Source organism: Tachypleus tridentatus, chromosome 11 (genome assembly GCF_004210375.1).
Source record: "Tachypleus tridentatus isolate NWPU-2018 chromosome 11, ASM421037v1, whole genome shotgun sequence".
Lineage (NCBI taxonomy): Eukaryota > Metazoa > Arthropoda > Merostomata > Xiphosura > Limulidae > Tachypleus > Tachypleus tridentatus.
Genome location: NC_134835.1, coordinates 21905847 through 21930467, shown reverse-complemented (window position 1 = coordinate 21930467; position 24621 = coordinate 21905847). Strand labels below are relative to the sequence as shown.

Sequence of the window (24621 nt, the reverse complement as noted above, 5' to 3'; positions counted from 1 at the left end):
TATTGTTGTTTCATATCATGCTTAGAGGCAACAAAGAAACACCACAACAATATATCATAAAAGTTACGGAGTTCGGATTAAACACTAAAAGCTGATAAAGTTACGGAGATACGGATTAAACGCTAAAAGCTGACAAAGTACAGAAACTAAAAGGTGTAAAATTTATGATGAGGCTACAGAAACCACAGTTCTATTTTTAAACAGCTTTGATTTGAATTTAAAATATATACATTCAAAACTGTGTGAAAAAAAACATCTAATGTTTACGTTATTTTTATCACAAAATAAGATATTGTTGTTTCACATCATGCTTAGAGGCAACAAAGAAACACCACAACAATATATCATAAAAGTTACGGAGTTCCGGATTAAACACTAAAAACTGATAAAAGTTACGGAGTTACGGATTAAACGCTAAAAGCTGACAAAGTACAGAAACTAAAAGGTGTAAAATTTATGATGAGGCTACAGAAACCACAGTTCTATTTTTAAACAGCTTTGATTTGAATTTAAAATATACAAATTCAAAAATGTGTGAAAAAACATCTAATGTTTACGTTATTTTATTACAAAATAAGATATTGTTGTTTCACAATAATACGTGGTAAATAATCACAATTATTGTTGTGAAAATAGTTCAAACAACTCGCCTGGCAGGTAAATTATATATACGGAATTTAAAAAGTTTCTATTCTTCCCTTAAGTTTCCTCAATTTGAGTTAAAATATTAAAAATAAAACCATCACAAACAAACTGTTTACATACTGGTTGGAACAGAATTACAAGAAAAAGAAATTTATTTATTTTCTCCCATGAAGTTACCTAGGGGGCTGAATATAAAAATCGTAACGTTAATAAAATCACAGGCCTAATGTCAATGTCTTCTTACAAGTATAATTATTTGTGATCACACTCTATCAATTTAGAAAACGTCTTCACCGTAAGATTCGTTGCTGTGACAAACTGCTTATATAAATATTGTGCTTATTGTGTGTAGTTGTCGGCAATGGATAGGACAAAGTATAGTTGATGTAATATTGTACATGTTTGGTTTTGAAAAATTCGTGAGTTCCTACGAAGCACATGAGGTAGATAGAGCACAGAGTGCTGGTTTTGTAACTATGGCTGGAGGTGCAAGCAACCCTGTTAATGGAATTATCTGCAGTTATTCAATGAGAGACTGGTCGTTCTGTGAGTCAGCCACTTTCTCTTGAAGTTATTCACCTCATGAACAATCTGAACCTGTTCATTCCGAGAAAAATTTTTATAGCCTTTTTCCACCACAGGATTTTCTCATGTTTCCCTGTACACCTCCTCCAGAGTCAGCTCGGTCTAATATTGCGTATTCAGGTATGATTTCTTAGGTATGTGATGTTTTATCCCCTTATATGATTTCCTACAATCCTCATCCTTTTTTGTTGTATGATAGTTCTTAGTTCTTCTTTACCTTATTTAGTTTTCCCACTTTCTTTGGATATTAGGGTTCATACAAAGCATTTTACTTCATAATTGGTTGAGAGTTCCAGCATGTCTTGCTTCCTATGTGCTGTGAATAGTTTGATGAACCATCAAGTAGCCTATCCGTTTTAAGACTCACAAGTGTTGGAATCTATTTTGCCAATTTGGAAGTTCCCCCTGATTTCCAGTGCTTTTAACCCATGCCTCTGTCTTATCCGTACTTTTGTGGTATTTATCTACCATACATTTACTTTCAGATACTCTGTACGAAAATCCTGAGGTTTTTGAGGAACAGCCTCTCCTTTGTTACTTCTAAGATGATTCATTTTTCATTCTCTACTCTCACCTTGCATACATAATTTTTCTGTTGTTGAAACATACTGGGTCAAAATGCAGCCTTCTGTCAGATTTATTTGCTGCCCACTTAGGAAATCATGTGTAGCTCTGTTTCTTAGTATATTTTCAAACGTATTCCAGACACTTTGGAATTGCATGCTGGGAACACCTGCATCAACACCCTACCCTTCGTTTTTGGTAGCTCATTTGCCACAGTTGGAATCAAGACAAGCCCCTATTCCTGTTTCCCATCCCAGCCCTTCCCAGGTTTTACCTGTTCCTCTTTCCAGGTGTTTTTTTTCAGTGTAGATCATCATAATATCAACAGTACCAGTTGATAACTGGATGGGAGCTCAGTTGTGTGACTTTCTTTCCCTTTGGCAATGTTTCACCACAGATTGGTGGATTATTTGGACATGTCCTATGCTTCCTTTACCTTCTTCTTTTTATCACAGATATCCATTTCTTTCCTTCCTCAGGATTCCATTAACAGCCAGCTTCTGTTGGAGGAAGTTCAAGACCTTCTGTCCAACAGAACATTGAATCTGGAAATCATCTCTTTCACAGTTTCTATTCCAGCTGTTTGTTGTTGTCATTAAAACTGAAGACTGGCTATCTGTCATAGTCTTTCAATCAATTTCTCAGTCTCCTTTTTTTGTTTTATAATATAGAGTAAAAGCAAAAAATCACCTATATTTTCATGAAAATTGGGATCATCCAGAAATTTTTCCCTCTCTCTAGTATGTTTTCTTGGTCTCCAAATTAACAAGGTGCTTTATATCCAATTTTATATTGTAAGCCTCGATATGGATATATCATCCAGTTGTAAAAGAGACCCAAAGCATCTCTTAGTCGTTACTTGTTAATTTGGAGGCCAAAAAAACATCCTGGATGGAGGGAAAAAATTCCAGATGATCCCAAAATATTAGAGTTAGTGAGTTTAGTACAAAGGTAGATAAAAAAGATTGAAGTAGGTGATGCAACTTTGAACATTTTACAGTTTTAAGTCAGCTTTATCATCCTAATAAGATATAGTGTATAATGTAAGACGGTAGTGAAAAGGAAAGGATGGTTTTCTGTAGACAAATATTTAGTCCCATCTCTTTAAGTAAGGTGTACTTTCTCTGAATTCAGCTTGACAGTGAGGATGAATCACATATATTAACCTGGTTTTGCTTGTGTTATTCAGTTGTTATAGTAGTGAGGTACAATGTATGTATAATGTAAGTACTGTGGTTCCTGGGACACAAACAGCACAGTATAAAGATGGACTTTAATACAATAACAGTTTCCTTACTTGTCTATTTTCCATATATTGCAACAAAGGCATTTCTGTTGAATTAGACAATGACTGAAGATGGAGATTGGTCATTTAGCAAACACATTATGCTATGATCTTTTTATGGATGATTTATGGACAAAATTGAAAGTGCTTTTGCAAATATATGCAAATCAAGAAATTTTAAGAGTTTGGAAAATTTGTACCTTATGGACCATCAAACTTTAATGTTACTACCTTAAAATTTAAACTATTTATTTAAACCACATCTGAAACATAAAACCATTTTTATCAAAATCTAATTTCAAAGATACCCAAGAATAATTAACTTCTTAAAGTTTTAGGTCAATTAGGAATTGTATTTTTTTTAATGAGATTTAGTTTTCTGTGAAGAGATTTATTTTGTTGTTGATTAATTAATGAAATTCTTATTGTAGTTTTGTTCTTATTTATTTTTCAGTTGTGTAAATAATCAGAATACTTAATAGTCTTACACAGTATTATTTGTTTAAGGGTTAATTTATCTTTTAAGAACAATTTTCAGGCTTCCTGCTTTCCTTGGAACTATTTCATTGTAAATCATGTTCAATGAAGATGGTGCACTGCAGATGTGCTATGTTTTGCATTTTATACTGAATTGTGTTGATCTTAGGCAGGTTAGTAAACCTTTACAAAACTCTGCTATTTAAGTTCATATTAAAAGATATTACAAGTAATGTAAACATTGCTTTTGGACTAAATACATTTTATGTGGTTGCTGTAGAATAGTCATTAATATTGTATACGTATGTAACATAGGCATACATTATGTATATAGATATGTAATTAACAGTTACATTATGGAAGACATTAAACCTTGTAGAATGATATATGCTCATAGGAAGAAAAGTATGCAACTCTCATGAAATGCCTTTCAAAAATGAAACTAGTTAATGAAATTATTTCCTTAAAACTTGATAACAAACTTTCATTAAAGTAAGTAGTTTCAGCAAAAGTTTTATTTTGTAAATATTTTTTGGATTTTTCTGATAAAAATTCATTATTTAATGTAGTTATTTACACTTGGACTCTGAGTAGTTCACATGCAAAGTAATTTTTACATAAAGTATAAAAATAATACTTTTTACCTCACAGTTTTTACATTTCATTTGCATAACCTATAGAACCTCATAAATGAACATCAGTTGCTGTTTTTTAAGGTAAATGTTTGTACTTTATTTTATGCACAGTATTACTAACTCTATTTATCATCATCAACAGAGAGTGTAGGGAAATGTTTTTAAAATTAACAAAAATGTGTACATACCTTTTACATCTTTATAGAAATTCACTAGTATAGTCATCTGTTTCACATATTCGTAATTTAACGTCTTTATCTTTTCATTTATAGTTTATTTTTAATTCTCCTTTAACACTCCTACGAAAAGACGTTTCTAGTCCTGATTTCTCCAAGCCCGTTCCCCTGGCTGTGGTTTCACTAGATAGTAGATAGGGACAGTGGGAATCTCGTTAATTCATTCATTAATGGATTTAAATGGCAATTTCATTTAAATACAAAATTATTAGCCTAATATTAATAACCTTTCAAGTTGGTCTGGGGCCTATTAGGCCCCACTTTTCATAGGAGTGTTAAAATTCTTTGTCTATATTTATTCTGATATGTTAACTGATACCAATAGGTCTTTTATGAAGAAGTTATTTTGACAAATTCCCCACATAGATGTGTTGCCAAAACAGGATGGCTGTTATAGATACCATCTTGTTTATAAAACTTTCACAATCCATGTAACAAGTTAAGCTTATAAAAACAATTAAATCACTCAAATAGGATTTTTAAAACATAAATTATACATAGTCAACTAAAATATAAAAATTAGATTTTAGTACAGTTCAACTGTCTCTAACTATAGCATTTTGAGGTAACAAACCACTGTAAGTGCTGTAGACAATAGTACTGCAGGCTGTTACTTCAGAACAAAAACTGTTCACCAATTTCATATTAACTGTTGGTGGAGTGGAGTGTAAACTGAGCTCTTTATAACAGCTTTGCACACTTGTATTAACTAATTACTTGTACGTCATAAATTTGTTTCTAAAGTGTAGAAGATTGGCATAGCACCCATAAAAGGCTGTAAAATCTATTTCTCTTTGGCAGTGGATTCAGTTCTAAGACTGCATATATCATATGTCTCAAAAGGACATGTGAAAATATATTGGCATTTAGACAGTTATATGCATTGTGAGCTATGTGTTTACAGTCAGTTTCCGTTAAATTGGAGATTTTTTTTATATAACTTGGATCATGTGACAAGCAAACTATATGAGCAAAATATTTATTTTAAATCTCTGTTGTAACAAAGAATTAAAACTTGGATAAAATAAACATTAAATTATATACTATAATGTTAATTTCATTCACATGCATGGATTGTAAAGATGTTTAATTAAATTTTGCACATAATTCAGTAACTTGCATATACATTAATTTTAAAATGCTCTTCTTCTGATCAGATAAACAGATATGACTTTCAGTGTTATTTTGTTTATCAACACTACTCATCATTGAGTTTCTGATGTGAGTACTTAAGACTATATCATTTAAATGCTTTTGTGTGCATTTTAATCAGGAATTTTTTGCCTGTTGGCTTCAGTCAAGGACACTTTTTGTATATCTGGGAACCAAATATATACACGAGATTTACATTCATTGTCAGTGACATCCGTCAATGTATTTATGGCATTTGTACTTGTGATTATAAATGTCGCATATATGTTTGTAATTGATACATATTGTGTTGACTTCACTCTCTTGAACTTCGAGGAATCCAGTTATATGTCTTATCACAGCTATAAATGAGAGTGACTTATTTTGTCACGTAATTCTTGGAATTGTGATTTCACCATGAAGTTATTTGCTTTTATTCTCTTTTTTTATATTTTTTCTGTTGACTAAATCACTGGACCTTTCTACAGGCTTTAAAAGAATTTCAAAGTAATTGTTAATCAGATTGTTTACTTCTGCTATAATTATTTTGGTGAACTTTGTATTTGGTCATTCTAATTTGCTTGAGAAACATCTCTAGAATACTTTTGAATCCTCTTTTCTTAGTCTTGCCTGAAACATCAGTCTAGTCTAGTTATCTGAATGGTAAATGGTGAACAAGTTTTTGTATTTGTCTAGTTCATCCCATGGTCCTGATGCTCATGAACTGTCATGGTTGGTAACCTGTATGGTCACTTTAGTCTGATTGTTAAATGAGAACTTTTTATTAACTACTAGATTCAAGTTATTCATTACTTTTTAATCCTGTGTTTTGACTAATAATCTGCTTCCATATTCTTGGAAATCTCAAAGAACTATTTATTTAGTGGTCGTGGCTAAAAATCAGTCATTAGTCTTTTTGATACAGAGACTGGTTTATATATATACAGTAGTTTTAATATTCAGTGACCATCATGGAGGTCTGTTTTCTCTTTTTTTAACTCAAGGGAGTTTCAAGTTTGTATTATGTGAATTTTGTTGCATATTGCTTTTTCTTTGTATTAGAGGATGTGTGTCTCAGGTTAATAGGCTGGATTTTATTGGTCACTAGCCATTGTTAGGGAAGGTTGTATAAAGTTTTACTTGTACAGGTCTAATGCTTGTCTAGGTACAAGGAAGCACTGTGCTGGTATATGGAATCCTCTCTTACTTCACAAAAGAAATAATGTTTTTATAAACACCTAAAGTTAAAAAAAGGACAAAAACAGTTACATTATTTAACTAGTGTTTCAAGCAACTGCCCTTCATTAGGTTTGATATTGTTTAAGGTTATTTACTTTTCTCAAGTTTCAACATAACTGTTCATTGTTATTTGTGAATCTTTTCCACTTTTAGAAAGAAATTAAGGATGTTTATTGGATAGCATTGTTAAAATCTATAACAGTGTGACATCATTCTCAGTCCTAGAATTAATGACCTTTGTCCATCTCTTAAAAAAATTTCAAAACAACTTTGTAATTTATTTTTATTTTTTTATTAATATCACCTATATTTTAATTCATTTTTCTATTTCCCATATATTAGTATTGTTTCCTATATATTAATATCATTATTAATATCACCCATATTTTAATTCATTTTTCTATTTCCCATATATTAGTATTGTTTCCTATATATTAATATCAATATTAATATCACCTACATTTTTATTCATTTTTCTATTTCCCATGTATTAGTATTGTTTCCTATATATTAATATCAATATTAATATCACCTACATTTTTATTCATTTTTCTATTTCCCATGTATTAGTATTGTTTCCTATATATTTCTTTACATTATCATTTTCTGTAATTTCCATTCCTTTTTATTTTTCTATTCTGTGAAAACTGTTTTAACATCTTTTTAACTGTTGTCACTGCCATCTTTCATGTAATGCACACATTTTTTTTATGTACATCTAAACATGACAGGAATGTTTTCTGTTATTATTGACAGAATGACATCAACATCTGTACTTGTAATGTGCCCTACTAATCATTGCTCTTTATTATCCTAAAAAAAGAATAGTCAATCTAGTTAAGTTATTTGATGTCACCTTTATTGGGTTATATGTAACACTAATAAAGATTTAAGCTCTCATTCAGTTTCACATGTACATAAACAGTCAAAGGATTGTTAGGCTAGTTTGGCCTGCTTGAAATGAATAGTGTATTTTGTTCACTTTAAATTCTTGCTCTTGCTCAGTGTGTTAGTTATTGCTATTTCTTTTCCAAAAGTTTAGTTATGCATTTGAAAGCCACACTGTGTAACATTGAATAGATTCACAATAGTTATTGGTATCTGATTAGACCTATTGACCTAAAAGTTCCATCAGTCTATAGAAATACAGAGATAAAAGTTAGTTTTGTATATCACCTTTTGAGTATATGTATAAAGATTGGCTCTGCTTACTGTTAATAGGAAGATTTTGAGTTTTTCATGAAACATTAAGTTATAAAGTACTTTATAAAAATGATAAACGTAGCATGAGATGGACTTAAAAATTGAAATAACTTTATTTTAACTAAACATTTTAGTAAACTGAAAACATTGAAGATCTACATGTTGCATTCTTTGGAAATAAGAAGCTTTATGGCTGTCAGGTATTTACAGTGTTAAAGAGTATAATGTGTGTGTTAGAAGGAACACTCTAAATGTCCCTCTGGTGTTAATATATATAATAAACAGTTTGTGTCATGCTTCTTTGTTTATTATTTATATCATTGTTTTGTAACAAAACTCCCAATTGATATTGTTAGGTCAACTATGGTATTTATGTTGTGAATATTTAATATGCATATTGGTTTGTTTTTTATTCTTGTTAACTTTGGTGATAGAACAAAACAATTTAATTCAGAAATTATTTAGATTTAGAATTGATATTTTGTCTTTATTGAGCTTAGAGTAAGTTATTGCGCAGTACATTTTTAAGCTTAATTATAAAACAAATAATACCCTAGGCTCACTTATTGCACCACGATAAGTTAAATAACATTTTATTTATATTTTTTTCAGTTGTTTATCAACACTGAGGTATAGACAAAAGTAAGATAAAAGTTACCAAGGGTTTCAATGGAGTAGTGTTTCAACTAAGCCTTTGTTACAATAATGTTTTACACCCAATGCTTATATTTAGGCCATTAAATACACCTTCTGTTACTAATGTTAAGATCAGATGATAGCTAGTTGTGTCTAAGTGTGAATGTAAAGTACATAATTCCCTCCAGTCTTACACTGTTAAATTAGGGATAGCTAGCTGACTTCCATCTAGTTTTACACTGTTAAATTAGGGATAGCTAGCTGACTTCCCTCCAGTCTTACACTGTTAAATTAGGGATAGCTACCTGACTTCTGTCTAGTTTTACACTTCTAAATTAGGGATAGCTAGCTGACTTCCCTCCAGTCTTACACTGTTAAATTAGGGACAGCTAGCTGACTTCCGTCTAGTTTAACACTTCTAAATTAGGGATGGCTAGTGCAGATAGCCCTCGTGTAGCATTGCATGAAATTCAAAAACAAACAAGCAAACATAATTAAAGATGTTTTAACTGTGGAAACTTTACTAAGTAAAATAGTTACATATATTTTTTGATATCACATCTTCCAATTATTTTAGTTTAGTCACAGAGTCCATCAGTCTCCTTTCACTAAAATTGATTTCTTATTATTACTTTCTGACTTACGGTGTACAATTCATTCTTCTTATAATTTTTGTTAGTTAATTTACGTATAGCAGTTTACTTGATTTTGGTGCACTGGAATTTCTTTTGCAGAATTCTTGTAGTTATATTTTCTTATAACTTCTAGACCTTTTCATGACATGGGACTGGCCAACCTACTTTCATGACTATGGACAAGAAAATAGTAAGTATTTAATGGTAAACCCACAAGTTGCTGTAGTTCTGCTTGAAAAGTAAGTGGAACATAAAAGTAATCAAAGTTAATTTTAAAAGTCACTATAATCTGCTTTATTATAAATTGTTAAAGTCTTTCCAATAATTATTATACATGTTTTGATTTTTAAAAAAGGAAAAAGAAAACATATAGCCACCTTAAAAGTTGTATATTTAGTTACCTAGTTATATGTTGTCCTTAAGAAACCTGATACTATTGATGAAAGTTGTATGTTTAGTTACCTAGTTATATGTTGTCCTTAAGATACCTGATACTATTGATGAAAGTTGTATGTTTAGTTACCTAGTTATATGTTGTCCTTAAGATACCTGATACTATTGATGAAAGTTGTATGTTTAGTTACCTAGTTATATGTTGTCCTTAAGATACCTGATACTATTGATGAAAGTTGTATGTTTAGTTACCTAGTTATATGTTGTCCTTAAGATACCTGATACTATTGATGAAAGTTGTATGTTTAGTTACCTAGTTATATGTTGTCCTTAAGATACCTGATACTATTGATGAAAGTTGTATGTTTAGTTACCTAGTTATATGTTGTCCTTAAGATACCTGATACTATTGATGAAAGTTGTATGTTTAGTTACCTAGTTATATGTTGTCCTTAAGATACCTGATTCTATTGATGAAAGTTGTATGTTTAGTTATCTAGTTATATGTTGTCCTTAAGATACCTGATACTATTGATGAAAGTTGTATGTTTAGTTACCTAGTTATATGTTGTCCTTAAGAAACCTGATACTATTGATGAAAGTTGTATGTTTAGTTACCTAGTTATATGTTGTCCTTAAGAAACCTGATACTATTGATGAAAGTTGTATGTTTAGTTACCTAGTTATATGTTGTCCTTAAGAAACCTGATACTATTGATGAAAGTTGTATGTTTAGTTACCTAGTTATATGTTGTCCTTAAGATACCTGATACTATTGATGAAAGTTGTATGTTTAGTTACCTAGTTATATGTTGTCCTTAAGATACCTGATACTATTGATGAAAGTTGTATGTTTAGTTACCTAGTTATATGTTGTCCTTAAGATACCTGACACTATTGATGAAAGTTGTATGTTTAATTACCTAGTTATATGTTGTTCTTAAGAAACCTGATACTATTGATGAAAGTTGTATGTTTAGTTACCTAGTTATATGTTGTCCTTAAGATACCTGATACTATTGATGAAAGTTGTATGTTTAGTTACCTAGTCATATGTTGTCCTTAAGATACCTGATACTATTGATGAAAGTTGTATGTTTAGTTACCTAGTCATATGTTGTCCTTAAGATACCTGATACTATTGACGAAAGTTGTATGTTTAGTTACCTAGTCATATGTTGTCCTTAAGATACCTGATACTATTGATGAAAGTTGTATGTTTAGTTATCTAGTCATATGTTGTCCTTAAGAAACTTGATACTATTGATGAAAGTTGTATGTTTAGTTACCTAGTCATATGTTGTCCTTAAGATACCTGATACTATTGATGAAAGTTATATGTTTAGTTACCTAGTCATATGTTGTCCTTAAGATACCTGATACTATTGATGAAAGTTGTATGTTTAGTTACCTCGTTATATGTTGTCCTTAAGATACCTGATACTATTGATGAAAGTTGTATGTTTAGTTACCTAGTCATATGTTGTCCTTAAGATACCTGATACTATTGATGAAAGTTGTATGTTTAGTTACCTAGTTATATGTTGTCCTTAAGATACCTGATACTATTGATGAAAGTTGTATGTTTAGTTACCTATTTATATGTTGTCCTTAAGATACCTCATACTATTGATGAAAGTTGTATGTTTAGTTACCTAGTCATATGTTGCCCTTAAGATACCTGATACTATTGATGAAAGTTGTATGTTTAGTTACCTAGTCATATGTTGTCCTTAAGATACCTGATGTTATTGATGTCTTACTCCAAGACAAGTTCTGCAAGATGTCAAGTTTCATTTTTTAAATTAAAAGTTAAGTCTTATTTAGTTTCTCAACTAGCCTTTGACAGGTGTAAATACAAATTTAGAAAGAATGAAGGTAAGATGATAAATAGTTGTAGACTGTGATTAAAGTAATGTTTTATTTTTTCTTTCTTTAATGTTAGTTTATTTTTAGTATCGGTTAAATTGTTTGATACATATATTTGTATATATATATTTGTTTATGAGGATTATTTTGCATTGTTATCTTAAGATATGTGTTTAGAGCAAAACTAAACCTCCTAAGCTAGCTGAATCTTGTGTTTTAGATTATAGCACAAAATTTGCTTGCATAGAGGTACCATGACAGATGGATCAATACCTTCCAATCATCATAAGTATGGTGGTACGTTAGACGTACATAATATTCATTACTCATTTAATTTTTATTTGAACTATATAGGTATTTTGTTTTGATCAGAAGTTGGAAACAGTTGTAAATTTTATTACCAAAAAGTTTCTCTCCACAGATGTTTTTTATCATAGTAATATATTAAACATAACTTGAGAATTCTCTGTATTAATACCATAATTATTAATGAATCAGTTTTAACTGTCTAGAGTTTAATAATAGTTGAATGTCTGTTGTGTAGTTAGTTAATCATACATGCATACAATTTGCACATATTCACAAGATGATAGGTTCCAATGCTTCAAATTAAATAAACATTCTTAGATTGTCATCTCCACGTGTAATGTGAGAGTAATAAAACATTGAATACAAAGTAGATAAATATTATCAATATATTATTTTTCTAAGGTAGACAGAAATAAAATCTTAAATTTATGGTATAATGTTTTTAACTAAAATTTTGTTTTACATTTTGAAGTTAATGATCATGATTGTGTTAGTTAATTTAGCCATAATTAGTTTCATTTAATAGAAAACCACTTAGATTCAGAATGTTTGTTTATTCATATATTTAACAGTGCTTACCACAAATTTGCACAATTAATTGATACTTTCTTGCATATAAATACGATAGTTTTCCTTAACCTTTTTTTTATGATAACTAGGTGTTTACGCTTTTTATAATGAAAGAACACCTCATATCTGTTAAAGCATGTCTTGTTAGTTGGCATAACTAAGAATATAGGTACTTGTAGGAATATCATGAAGTATATATTTTGTATAGGTGGATCTGTAAGAAATTTTAAAAATTTTATATTTAAGGTTGTTCTATGTGTAAGCTTCTTTATAATAGAAGTTATATATGGTTTTAACTGTCAGCTTTGAGTTGTACTTTATTCATCAGCACTTCCCAAATCTGTGGCCCAACAAAGATACCACCTTTTAGTTTTTACTTCACTAACTTTTTGAAACTTATAAGACAGATGGAGTGATGGAAGAAACATATCTTGATGATTCACTGAAAGTTGGAACTCAACTTTCTGTTTTCCTGGAACATAATTCTCTCACTGGTCTTTCCTTTTTTTTTAAATGAATTTTATGATATCGGCTATCCCAGACAGACAAAAAGCTACAGTGTTTGGTATACTCACTTTATAGTCTTAGCAGTAGTGGATATTTGATTGCTTCAGGTATAAGCTGCATGTTCTACTATGTTCACAGCATTAATAACAGGAACCAATGGCTTAGTGTTCCCATTATGTAAAAGCACAGTTTTCACACTAACTTTAGATGAATTGGTAAAATGTTTTCTTTCTTGAGAGTATATTCAGTACTTGATTCTTCAATTAGTGATTCAATATTTGTACAGAAACACAAAGTATCTTGCATGCTGTAGTGAGAAGCAAGACTTTTATGATAAATTCCATCGCCATAAATGAAAGTTCCCCATGCTGTTTCAGTATAAAACAAGTCACAGATCTGATTATTTAGTTCATCTTGTGTGATCAGATGAGGCAGTTTATGCTGAGATGCCACAGGGGTAAAATTACTAAATGAAGGAAGTAAAGATGATTCATTGTCTTTTTTACAGTTTAACTTCTATTTCCCACTTTGCTGCTGGATGTGACACGAAATTCATCCCTATGAGATACTGGTTTCATCACAATCACAAAGCAATCAGTATATCAAGTAATTTTCTAAAAAGTATAAAAGAATTATGTTTAGAGAACTAGTTTAAAATATTGTAAAAACAAAATTTTGATTTTATTTGATTATATCACAGGTATGATGTGAGGAAGATGGACTTTGTTTTGAGTGTGCACAGAGCCAGACAAAGTAACCAACTGAGTGAGTGAGTGAAAAGCAGTTGAGAGAGAGGTGTATCACTCTGCCCATTTTAAGCTCAGTTGAAGGACTCCTCAAATATTCCTGGGCAGAAAAGGTGAACATGGAATGAAGCAAAATTGGTGCAAGTCATAATAATTTTATGAAGAACAAGTAGCACATATGAACAATATATATGGAGTTTTACACCAATACAATACAGTTACTGTTTGAAGTTATCAAAAATTTATTCTTTTTGTTCATTAAACTTTCTCTGTAAACTTAATTTCACAGTATAAACCTATTGAACTGAGCTGATTGTATGGTATTACACATATTGTTGATAAAGTAGTGAGATACTACAGTATCTTAAAATCTAGAGGTGATGGACAAATTCTGATCACATATCTGAAACCAAAACTATTTAATTACCAAGAATCACTTGAGTTTTCTCTAGTAGCAAATGATTTGTTATGCAGTGTTACCTAAAACATTGTTTAGGGCAAATTTGTGTGTGTGCAGTCTTATAAAAGAATTGATTGATTGATGAATTTTTGTTATAAAGACAAAAGTTTTTTTTGTTTTTACTTTACAATGGTGTGTTTACACTTTATATTTTATAATGCATGCTTTTGAACCAATTGCAATGTTTATTTATTTGTGAAAAGTGTACTATAGTTTTAAAATTTTGTGAGAGACAAAAACGTTTATGACACTAAATTATTAAAATTATTTGACCCATATGTTGCTTTATTTCTCAGTTTTAAATCACTTTTTGTTTAGCCCATTTATTGTGTTATAGAATAGGGAAAGTGTGTGATTCTGAGGAAGTTTGATATTATAATTAAATTGTGATCATAACACAAATAATAAAAAAGACATTAAACACGGGTCAGTGTAATAGTTCTCTTCTAATTTTCCATTTGATGTAATAGCTAGCTCATAACTGTTTGGTCTCAAGGTAATATATAGATAGTAGCAAATGAACTTGAATCATCTAATAAACTGTTGTCGTGACACAACTAAATTCCTTGTGTTTTTTGAATATAACTTAACAACTAATTGTAAAATTACATACAGATATTAGAATATAAACAAACCTCGTAGTCTAATAAATAGCAGCTATGATAGATCTAAACTGTCTTCTTTATGATTCAACACACTGATATAGTTGTGTTAAGAGAGTCATCTGTATTAACAATATCTGTAAAGATGTGTTTTCAAAACAAACACCAAGGGCCTTTATGAGATTTTTAGAATGGTACTTAATACAGTTTTTCAAGTGTAGTCCCAGTTATTACTGGAATAAACATCTTCATGTGGATACAAAGTAAAATTGCCAACCTGGTATGTGGTGAAGTAAAATGGTAAGCAGACAATACAGGAGAGAACAGTTAGTATTATGTACAATAATTTAGGTATCATTGACTGTAACATAATAATACATTGTGTTATAATAATCCAAAAATGGCTGAATGATTGTTACTTTACCACAACTGCTGCAACCTAATGGCAGACACTAGAAAAATACAGTACTATGACAATGAAAACAAATTGTGATTGTTACCCTGCTAATATGGTAATACTCTAATATAGTGGGAGATGCTAAAAACAAACAAACAGTACTACAACCATGAAAAAGTGTCTAAATGATTGTCACTGTGCTGTACCTTGATGTTGCTATAAGGTGACTGTTTTGTGGTGCTAAATAATTTGACAAAGTTGTTTACCAAACTAATGCAGAAGAGAATATGATGTTACTACTATAGAATAATTCAGTTTATTTGTTACATATACAAAACAAATATGTCTGTAGTAATATTACACAGTGGTATAATTTGTATAAACAGACTTTTCATCCTCTACTTACATCAGACACTTAGAGCTGGCAGCTGGTTTTTACTCAATATTAAACATATTTACGTGCTGCGTATCTGAAAGCCAGTGTTCAGTTTATTTTGAAATAAATCTCACATCTCATGCTTGTAAGAAATGTTTGGTAGGATAGTCTACAAAAGAACTGTTAAAGATTTTTAAAAATGGAAATAATGTTTGACAGGTTTCTCTAATAATTTGACACTGAAACAAGTTAGTTGTGCTTAACTTTTATGAAACATTTAAAATTGTGCCCTTTACTTGTCATGTAAGTATGCTACTGGTTGAATTGTAATTGACTAATTAGATAAAATAATTATTAGCTATGTTGTACTGTACATTTTTGGCTCATAATGAATGACACATCATCAGGTTATTATGGGGTATAATTTTCAACAGTTTTTGTACTTTACATTAAATAAACCCCACTATCTGGTAGATGGTGTAGTTAAATACTTTTCATTTACAAAGAGGTTTCAGTGGAATAGTCCATTGCAGTTAATTATAAGGTAATATAATTTACATTGTTTGTGTGAATAATACATACTTCATGAAAATATGTTAAGATCCAATTTTTTTCATAATTACAGTCATTAAGTGTTGCTTTTTTAATATCATTCATGCTTTTTCATTTATAAATTTGACTGCTCATGGGAGAGATGTAATTAAACATTAAGGGGTTCTTTTTTTTTTCTCTCTAGCACTATACTGTTTCTGCTTCTGTTTGTTTAATTTGTTTGTTACATGAAATACCAATTTTGAAGGTCCCAAACTTGTAGATGTTTACAGCACTAGAACTACTAGTAAACATTTGTTAATGAAGAAGAATTTTTGTAACATTACTCCTGTTACTGATTGTAAACAGAAGACTTAGTACTCGTGATTTATATATTAATTTATGTTAGTACAAGTATAGTACTACATCATGTTTTTTTTTTTTTAATTCATGGAATACCTATTGTGAATCATATTAGATACTCAAGAGATTCAGACAAATGAAAAAGATACAGAGTAATATAAAATTCTAGCAAAAGATAGCCATGTTCAGATAGTGAGTTAAAAACTTTCATGTTTTGTTTTTGTTTTTTTGTTGTTAAAAAAGTCAGAGTGGCTTTTTAACTAATATAAAACAATTTGTTAATGATAGTGCAAGTTCCCTTGCACAGGCCTTCAACAGTCACAAAGATTAGTGATAAGGGTTAACATTTTCTGTGACCATCAGTTGTCTTAAGGGTTCAAAATATTTGTAAGCTGATAACCATCATGAAGGGTGAAAATTTCTGTAAGGTATCAGCCTCTGTGTTTCTTAAATGTTTTCACAAAAACTCATAGTTGTTTACAATCCATTTTGTCAGGTTAAACTTCAGTAGTTGCATCATGATTCAAACTGCTCACTCTTGAATCTTCACCATACAGTTGTTTCTTGTCCCAGCCTTTTATATTACTTTGTTTTGACCATAGGCAATTTTATTTTCAGAATAGTTTGTTACTGTGGACATGAATAATTAGTGTAAATATGTGTATATTGCTTTGATGTTTTGAACTATGAAGTGCTTCTTTATGTTTAGTTTTACAGTTCTGGAAACAGCTAAAACCATTTAACTGAATTGGGATTTTAACACTAGTTAAAAGGTTATAAAATTTGATAATATTGTCATGCTTTTGCTTTTGTGTAAATAATAAAAAATTTATCAGAGAAACTAACTTTAAAACATAATATTTATAAGTAGATTTCAAATAAAACGAGTCAGAACTGTTTTTTTTTTTTTTGTGTGTGTGTGTTTGGAAAATATTTTATTAATCATTATAAACTTATAACTGCTGCAAAGAAACTGTATAACATACTTATTTTTCTGGTTGTGTTGGATGTTGACTTTTTTCAGTTTGAAGAAATCAAGTATTGTGGAATGTTTTTTGTTTAGTAACTAAGAAAGATATTTATCTGCATAGTACGTTGTATGTTTTTGTTTGTTTGTGGGGTACATTTTTTTTTTCCACAAAATAGTTTATTGTAACTATCTGTCCATACCTTTGTTGCTGAGTTTTTGGGAGATAGTTTTCAAGTGCCTTTTTTGTGCAAACCAAACAATTTCCATAAAATCAGTTTATAAATTTTTGGTAAATTGATCCAATTTAATAATACCATTTTTTTGCTTGAGTTGTATATAGAGCTATATTTATTTGTTTATATGCACAGTATATTTATTATTTGTTTTGGTTTCTGAAAATATTGGATGGATGAATGGATCGAATGCATTAAAAGTTAATTGTATGCTTAGTGTTGGTTTGTTAGCTGGTGTTTATTTTTAATGTTTTAAACAGTAATTTGTATGCATTAGCCAGTACTATATTATATTAAACTATATTGTTTTATCCCAATAACAAACAAGCATACTTCAATGACATGTTGGTTGTTTTTTTCTTAAGTTAAGAAATAATAGTGCAGTTGTTAACAGAATGACTAGTACACAGTTTCCAAAAAATGTTTTTTGTAGATTGTTTTTATTACAGGCTGTGTTTGACTTACAGATATTGCTGTATAGTCACAGTTCTTTGTAGTAACATTTACTATGCAACTCTAGATACGTACACTTCATCCCTCAAGTACTTTTGTCAGACATTATTTCATTTGTAGGTCATGAAAACGTGATGAATATAATCTACAGCCTTTGTCACTGTTTGTTTTTAACAACTAAAATAAGAAGACAATTTTTATGATACACTATCAAGATGTTCCTCTCATTTAATACTTCTGGTTATAATGATGTAAAATTATTTTTATGGAAGTAAACATCACAGCTTTATTCAACATACATTATTATTGTGGCATTATATTTTATTTCATAACATTCAGTTTGAGATGTTTTAAGGATAGTTTGGTACAGCTGTAGCAATGTATCCTTGTCTGATAAATTTTTTAGTGTTCCTCTCTCTTTTGTTCATCCAATCATATGTCCTAATGTGTTATTAAATACAGTGATTGTGAAGGAAAAAGAAAATTTATTGAATTTTTAACATGATACAGAATATTTGAATATTTTGAGTTATTTGCTTGAATCATATCATAATATTCATTATGAAGAATGAGGATTTAACAATCTGGATTAAACAGAAGTTTATTTATACATTGCTATTTATCTTTAGTTAAGACATTTTTACGTTTTTCTGTTAGAGATTCCACCTTTTTTATTTCCCATCTTATGTTAGAATCCTTGTACAAATTTTACAACCCTAGTCATTCCCTTCTTTGGTGATCACGTTTGTTTCCATGTCTTACCCCTTAAATAGCTGATTGGCAAATAGCAAGATTTTACCCCAGCTGTTATTGTCTTTGAAGGAAGTTCACTGAATAAAGTAAATTAACATTTTTCCAGGGATGTTTTTAGTATGATACAGCCATGTTCTCAAAGCTCTCTTTGCCTTCAATTGTAAATTCAAGAAGGTTTACTGTTAGTAATAGGGAAAACACAAGATGAGTCTGTAAAAATATTACAATTTTTTTTACTTCCAATAAAAAAACTTGCTTACAAGAAAACGAGGACAGTTCACACTATTAACTCATCACTTTTCTAAGCCTTTTTTTAGTGCTGTCATCTAGTGTCATTCTATTTACATTTCTAATATTTTCATTTAGTTTTCTCTTTATTAGAAATTGCTACTCTACTATACGTAACATACATATTGTTTGCAAATTTTTTGTAAACTTTAATAATTTCAAAAGTAGAATAGCTTATTTATATTACAGGTGAAAAAACAACGAACGTTAACTCATAAACGATTAAAGACTTATTAACTTGCAAGGCGCGTAAAGAAAGCTGAACAACAGTGTGTGTGTGTGTGTGTACATACAAGTATATCAATGGAATAATAAAGGAAATCAAACATAAAAATCATATGTGTACATAAAGTGCTTAAATTAAGTTTGATGGGGAGGATGTGAGTGAAGCACTTGAATTTGAAAAAAAACGTAAATCATTCGTGTATAATTTTAGATTACATGTGACTGAAATAGCCATTCTGAATTTTTATAGTTTATTAAATGAATGTGTAATAAACATACAATCTCACATTTTCTTATTGTCGTAGCAGAACAAACTGTGTTATACATACGAGGGCTGTTCAAAAAATACGCGGACTGACGTCATAAAACAAAATGTACCTTATTTAGAAGTTACAGATCTGGGACCCCTTCAAAGTACTCGCCTTCCCAATGCACACACTTATCCCAACGGTGTTTCCACTTGTTGAAACAGTCCTGGTACGCTTCTTTTGTAATGTCCTCCAGCTCCTTCGTCGCATTTGCCTTAATCTCAGGAATCGTCTCAAATCTTCTTCCTTTCATGGGTCTTTTGAGTTTGGGGAACAAGAAAATATCGCAAGGAGCAAGGTCAGGTGAGTAGGGGGGGGATGGGGAAGAAGAGTGATCGAGTGTTTGGCCTAAAACTCACGAGTTCTGAGGGCCGAATTTCGCAGCAACGCGGTGCATCTTCAATTTTTTGGTCAAAATCTCGTAACAAGATCCAACTGATATCCCACACTCTTCAGAAAGCTTCCTGACAGTCAGACGTCGATTTGCCCGCACCAGGGTGTTGATTTTGTCGACGTGTGGGTCGTCAGTTGACGTGGAAGGACGTCCAGGACGCTCATCATCTTCAATGGACTGTCGACTATCCTTAAAACGTTCATGCCACTTGAAAAATGCCGTACGATTCATAGCAACATCACCGTAAGCCGTGTTAAGCATAGCAAAAGTTTCAGTCGCAGATTTTCCAAGTTTAACACAAAATTTCACAGCAAGTCGTTGCTCCTTCAGGTCATTCATTCTGAAATCCGCCAAACGAAAAAATCGCACTTCACTTGAAACCGCGTAGCTAATACACAAATGAAGATATCTGCAATCGGGAAAAGGCGTCGTAATCAGCTGATTGTGCGAACCTAGCGACACCAAGCGGATTCCACTGGAACCAACTGGAGCCGCGCAATTCAAACAGTCCGCGTATTTTTTGAACAGACCTCGTATAGCAGTGATTCATTAACAATTTTGGTTTCGAATGTTTAAAAACGAGTGGTGTTCAATTTGGAAGTTTTGCAGATTACACAAAGGAAATTTGACAATTTTTAGATTATAAAATGCATTTTTTAATTTTAATACTTTGGTCTACTTTCATCACTTTTGGAGTAGTGATCAAGTTCACACAATAGATCGTTTTTTGTCAATTTTTTTTTTAAAGTAATTTAGAGAACTATGCAAGGGTATGTTGGCTGTGGTTTGTATATTTGTACATGAATTTTCACAATGTACTACGAGAGACTTTGTATGCTGCAGTAATTATTAAGTTTTGTATTGATTGTATTTTATTTGTGTGTTTCAGTCCTATGTTTAACCACACTGGAAATGCATATTCGATAGTATATATGTTTTGTAGATTTTTATTATGGTGTCTGGTGAGGTTCTTTGGTTTTTGCCGGTTAGACTATTTGCATAATTTGTGCGTTTCCATTTTTTTATAAATACATTATTTGCATGTTTCACCCATATTAGTTTCGTATTGACGGTTAAATCTAACAGGTTTGTTGCGGTCTGGAGAAGCGTTTCGCTCGTGTTTAATTTTGAAGGATCTCTTTTATGTTTTGTTTGTGAATGTTACTAATTGATTTTTGGTAAGTTTGGTTTAACACAATATTTCTGACAGTATTCTTCTATATTATCTAACAACAGTTGTAGATTTGTCGCCGTTACGGATGGGGTGGGAGCACTTTTCCAGACCACAACATCGTCCGCGAATTGTGATGCATACTCCAAGTTTGGGTGTTTTAAGGACATGTTGATGAACAGAGTAGTGCTAATTACCCCTCCTTGGGGGACACTAACCTCTGGAATAAAGGAGAAGGTTCCTCTGATGAAATAATAATCAGTGATGTCGAGAAAACCCACTTGTAGAGAAATATATGTAAAAACGGCATCGTCAGGTTCACAAAGGATGACCGAAGAATGTAGAAATGTTGTTCGCTCCTCAACGTAAAATATTTTCTCAACCCAAACGAGCCATTTTTACATATATAAGGTTCCCCTGACATTTATTTTCCAACTTCTATCTTCCAGGAAGTTAGATAGCCAGGTGATCTGTAGTCTGTCTCTATATTTTCTAAGTTCATTTTTAATTCTGGTAATTTTCAAGTTATTTCTAAACAATTTGAGAGTCTATTACTAATTATTCTTTCGAGAATTTTTCCTACACAGCTGGTCAAGCTCATCGGGGGGTAATTGTTTGGTTTACTTGCTGGTTTTCCTTTTTTATGGGACACAAAGACAATTGCTTGCTTCCCAAAAACCGGGATGTATCCAGAACTGAGTGATAAATTAAAGATTGCTGTTATGTGTTCACACGGTCCCTGAACCCCTTTTGAAAATATAGAATGGCTTGTATGTCATCCTCTCCTGGTGTCTTGTCTTTTGTAGATTTTATTGCTAGTTTCACTTCCTTTCCTGTTATTTGTTTGATTGTTTTGTAATTTCACGCAAAGCTACACGAGGGCTATCTGCGCTAGCCGTCCCTAATTCAGCAGTGTAAGAATAGAGGGAAAGCACTAGTCATCACTACTCACCGCCAACTCTTGTGCTACTCTTTTACCAAAGAATAGAGGGATTGATCGCAACGTTATAACACCCCATGACTGAAAGGGCGAGCATGTTTGGTGTGACGAGAATTCGAACCCGCGACCCACAGATCATGAGTCGATCGTCTAAACCCACCTGGGTAAATTGGTACATGCTCGCGCAAGTGTTGATTGTCATAGAAGCGCGCGAAGGTAGTTTTATTACACATGCGCGCGCAGGTGCGTAAATTGGTATATGCACGCGCAAGTGCTAATTTTCGTACATGTGCGCGTAGGGGCATAAGTTGTTACATGCGCACACAAGTGCGAAAAATAGTACAAGCACGCACAAGTCCTCATTTTTGTAGATGCGCGAACAGGTGCAAAAATAGGTATATGCTCGCGCAAGTGTTGATTTTCGTAGCAGCGTGCGCATGCGCGAAAATTGGTACATGCTCTCGCAAGTGTTGATTTTGGTACATGTGCGCGCATGTATGTTTCAGATTTTGTTTTCTTTACTATTTTCACGTGTGGGTGATTGGAGTAGAGACAGTGATTTCTTCTTTCATTCAACAGATATAGATACACAAGGATTAATTTGCTACGTGTTTTAGCAACTGCTGATTTTGCAACAAGATATTCTGATTCTTCGATTGTTTGTGAATGGAGTCTTTCTCCTGCTACGTAACATAAATGAGCGTGTATCTGATTTTAAGAAAACAAATAATAATTTATTGTCTGCAGTATATTAATAAGCAATGTGAAATAGTTTTATACATATGATTCTGTACGCTCTTTTATACAACAAAGCAACAGGTTAATATTAATTTTATAAATCAAACGTTTTACAATCCGCTTTTGACGGTGAGGTATGTAATTCGCTTCAGCGTCAAATAATTCCTGTAACCGATTTAAGTTTCATTTACAAAGTAGGTGTCTTATACCAGAGTTCAAATGCAATATCAAAATGAAGAACACGTGAATTTATGTTGTAACTAGGGTTAACATTTTCTTACTTTATATAAAAAAAAATATCGAAATAATAGTATTTAGAATGTGAATCATGTAGTGAAATTATCTTGTTGCTGTAATGTAAAAGCACTGAATTTTTCATATTATAATCTTGCTCTTCCTCTGATACCATTATCTGGTCTGTTTTTTGCTAATTATAAACAAACTACAATTAATATTCCTTCATACTGCATGTGTATATGAATCTTCTGGCATACCAATTCTCAGGAAGTTACACGAAATACAACTTTTGTCAGAAATAAAGTTACAATAATATTGTTCTAAAAACCATTCGGACAGTTGAATTAAGTTCTTAATGCCAATACTTACTTCAATATCTTTTCGTCAGATGAAGCCAAAGCAAGCAATCCAAACACCCAACGAAACATATTGACCTAATCTAATTTATTGTTGATTTCCTTTCTTTTGAATAGTCTAACAAAACGATTCAAGAGCTGTTTGCTCTATGAATTCCTTAACTTTGAACGGGAATACTATAATGACAGCAGTCAATCAACAGTATCCACTGCCAATTATAGTTTACTATTGTTTGAAGAATGAAATTTGACCTTACTCTTATAACACACCCATGATCCAAAAGTGTAGACCACATTTTTTTTTTGTTTATTTACATAGGTAGAAGAAGACAGATTAAGAAAGATCCACGACAATAAATCGCCCCTCTTATGTGTCCCAAATATTCAAGTCTATGGTTGTGGATTCACGATTTGGGGTATATTTTCCTGACATACAATGAACTTTTCGTTCCTTTAGAATGAATATCTCAGTATCATTTGTGATATACAGCTACTCCGAAGACGACAATACTTCCATACGTCATACCTAAGATTAGAAGAAACTTTTGGCATCTTCTTCACCACCAATTTCCATGATCTCAATCCTTTTTTGATTCTGTTCATTGCAGACAAAATCCGTTGTTTGATTAACATCTTTGCTAGCCTGTACATATTAAAAAATAATTAGAAGCTTATGATAATTTTAATGAAAGCCAAAAATAATGAATCCGTATTATTTGCTGAAATATGTGAACACCATTGTACCAAATCACGCACCTGCGAGCGCATCTACAATTTTACTAACTTCGCGCTCATGAATAAAATAAGCACCAGCGTGCGCATCTACCAATGAACAGAAATGAACGCTTATCTATCAATTTATTTGCTAACGCTCATGTAATGAAATAAGCTTTGGCTTGCGCATTTACCAAAATGACCAACTGCGCGATCATGTACCAAAATCAGCATCCGTGCGCCCATCTACGAAAATAAATACCTGCGAGGTAATGTATGAATATACGCATCTGCGCGCACATATATATGAAAATAATCATCTGCAAGCACATGTGTCAAAATAAGCATCGATTAATTTATGCGCATGCTCGCTCATGTACGAAAATAAGCACCTGCGTGCTTAGTTGTATTATATTTTTGTATTCACTTGTGGATGAATTTTAGATT

General features: G+C 31.4%; 1 protein-coding gene and 1 long non-coding RNA gene across 3 annotated transcripts in view; both read left to right on the top strand.

Annotated features, from left to right (window-relative positions):
- The first annotated feature begins 837 nt into the window (after positions 1 to 837).
- LOC143231740 (uncharacterized) overlaps positions 838 to 24621 on the top strand; it is a 293239-nt gene continuing 269455 nt past the window's right edge. For both annotated transcript variants that reach the window (XR_013017146.1, XR_013017145.1), the window contains exon 1: positions 838 to 940. This is a non-coding gene — a long non-coding RNA (uncharacterized LOC143231740). The remainder of the gene's footprint in view (positions 941 to 24621) is intronic.
- Positions 7897 to 17940, top strand: LOC143231741 (exocyst complex component 6-like). The gene is made up of 3 exons (XM_076466364.1): positions 7897 to 8200; positions 9405 to 9510; positions 13620 to 17940. The coding sequence occupies exons 2-3, from the start codon at positions 9413 to 9415 to the stop codon at positions 13690 to 13692; spliced, it is 171 nt and encodes a 56-aa protein (XP_076322479.1). The 5' UTR covers positions 7897 to 8200; positions 9405 to 9412; the 3' UTR covers positions 13693 to 17940.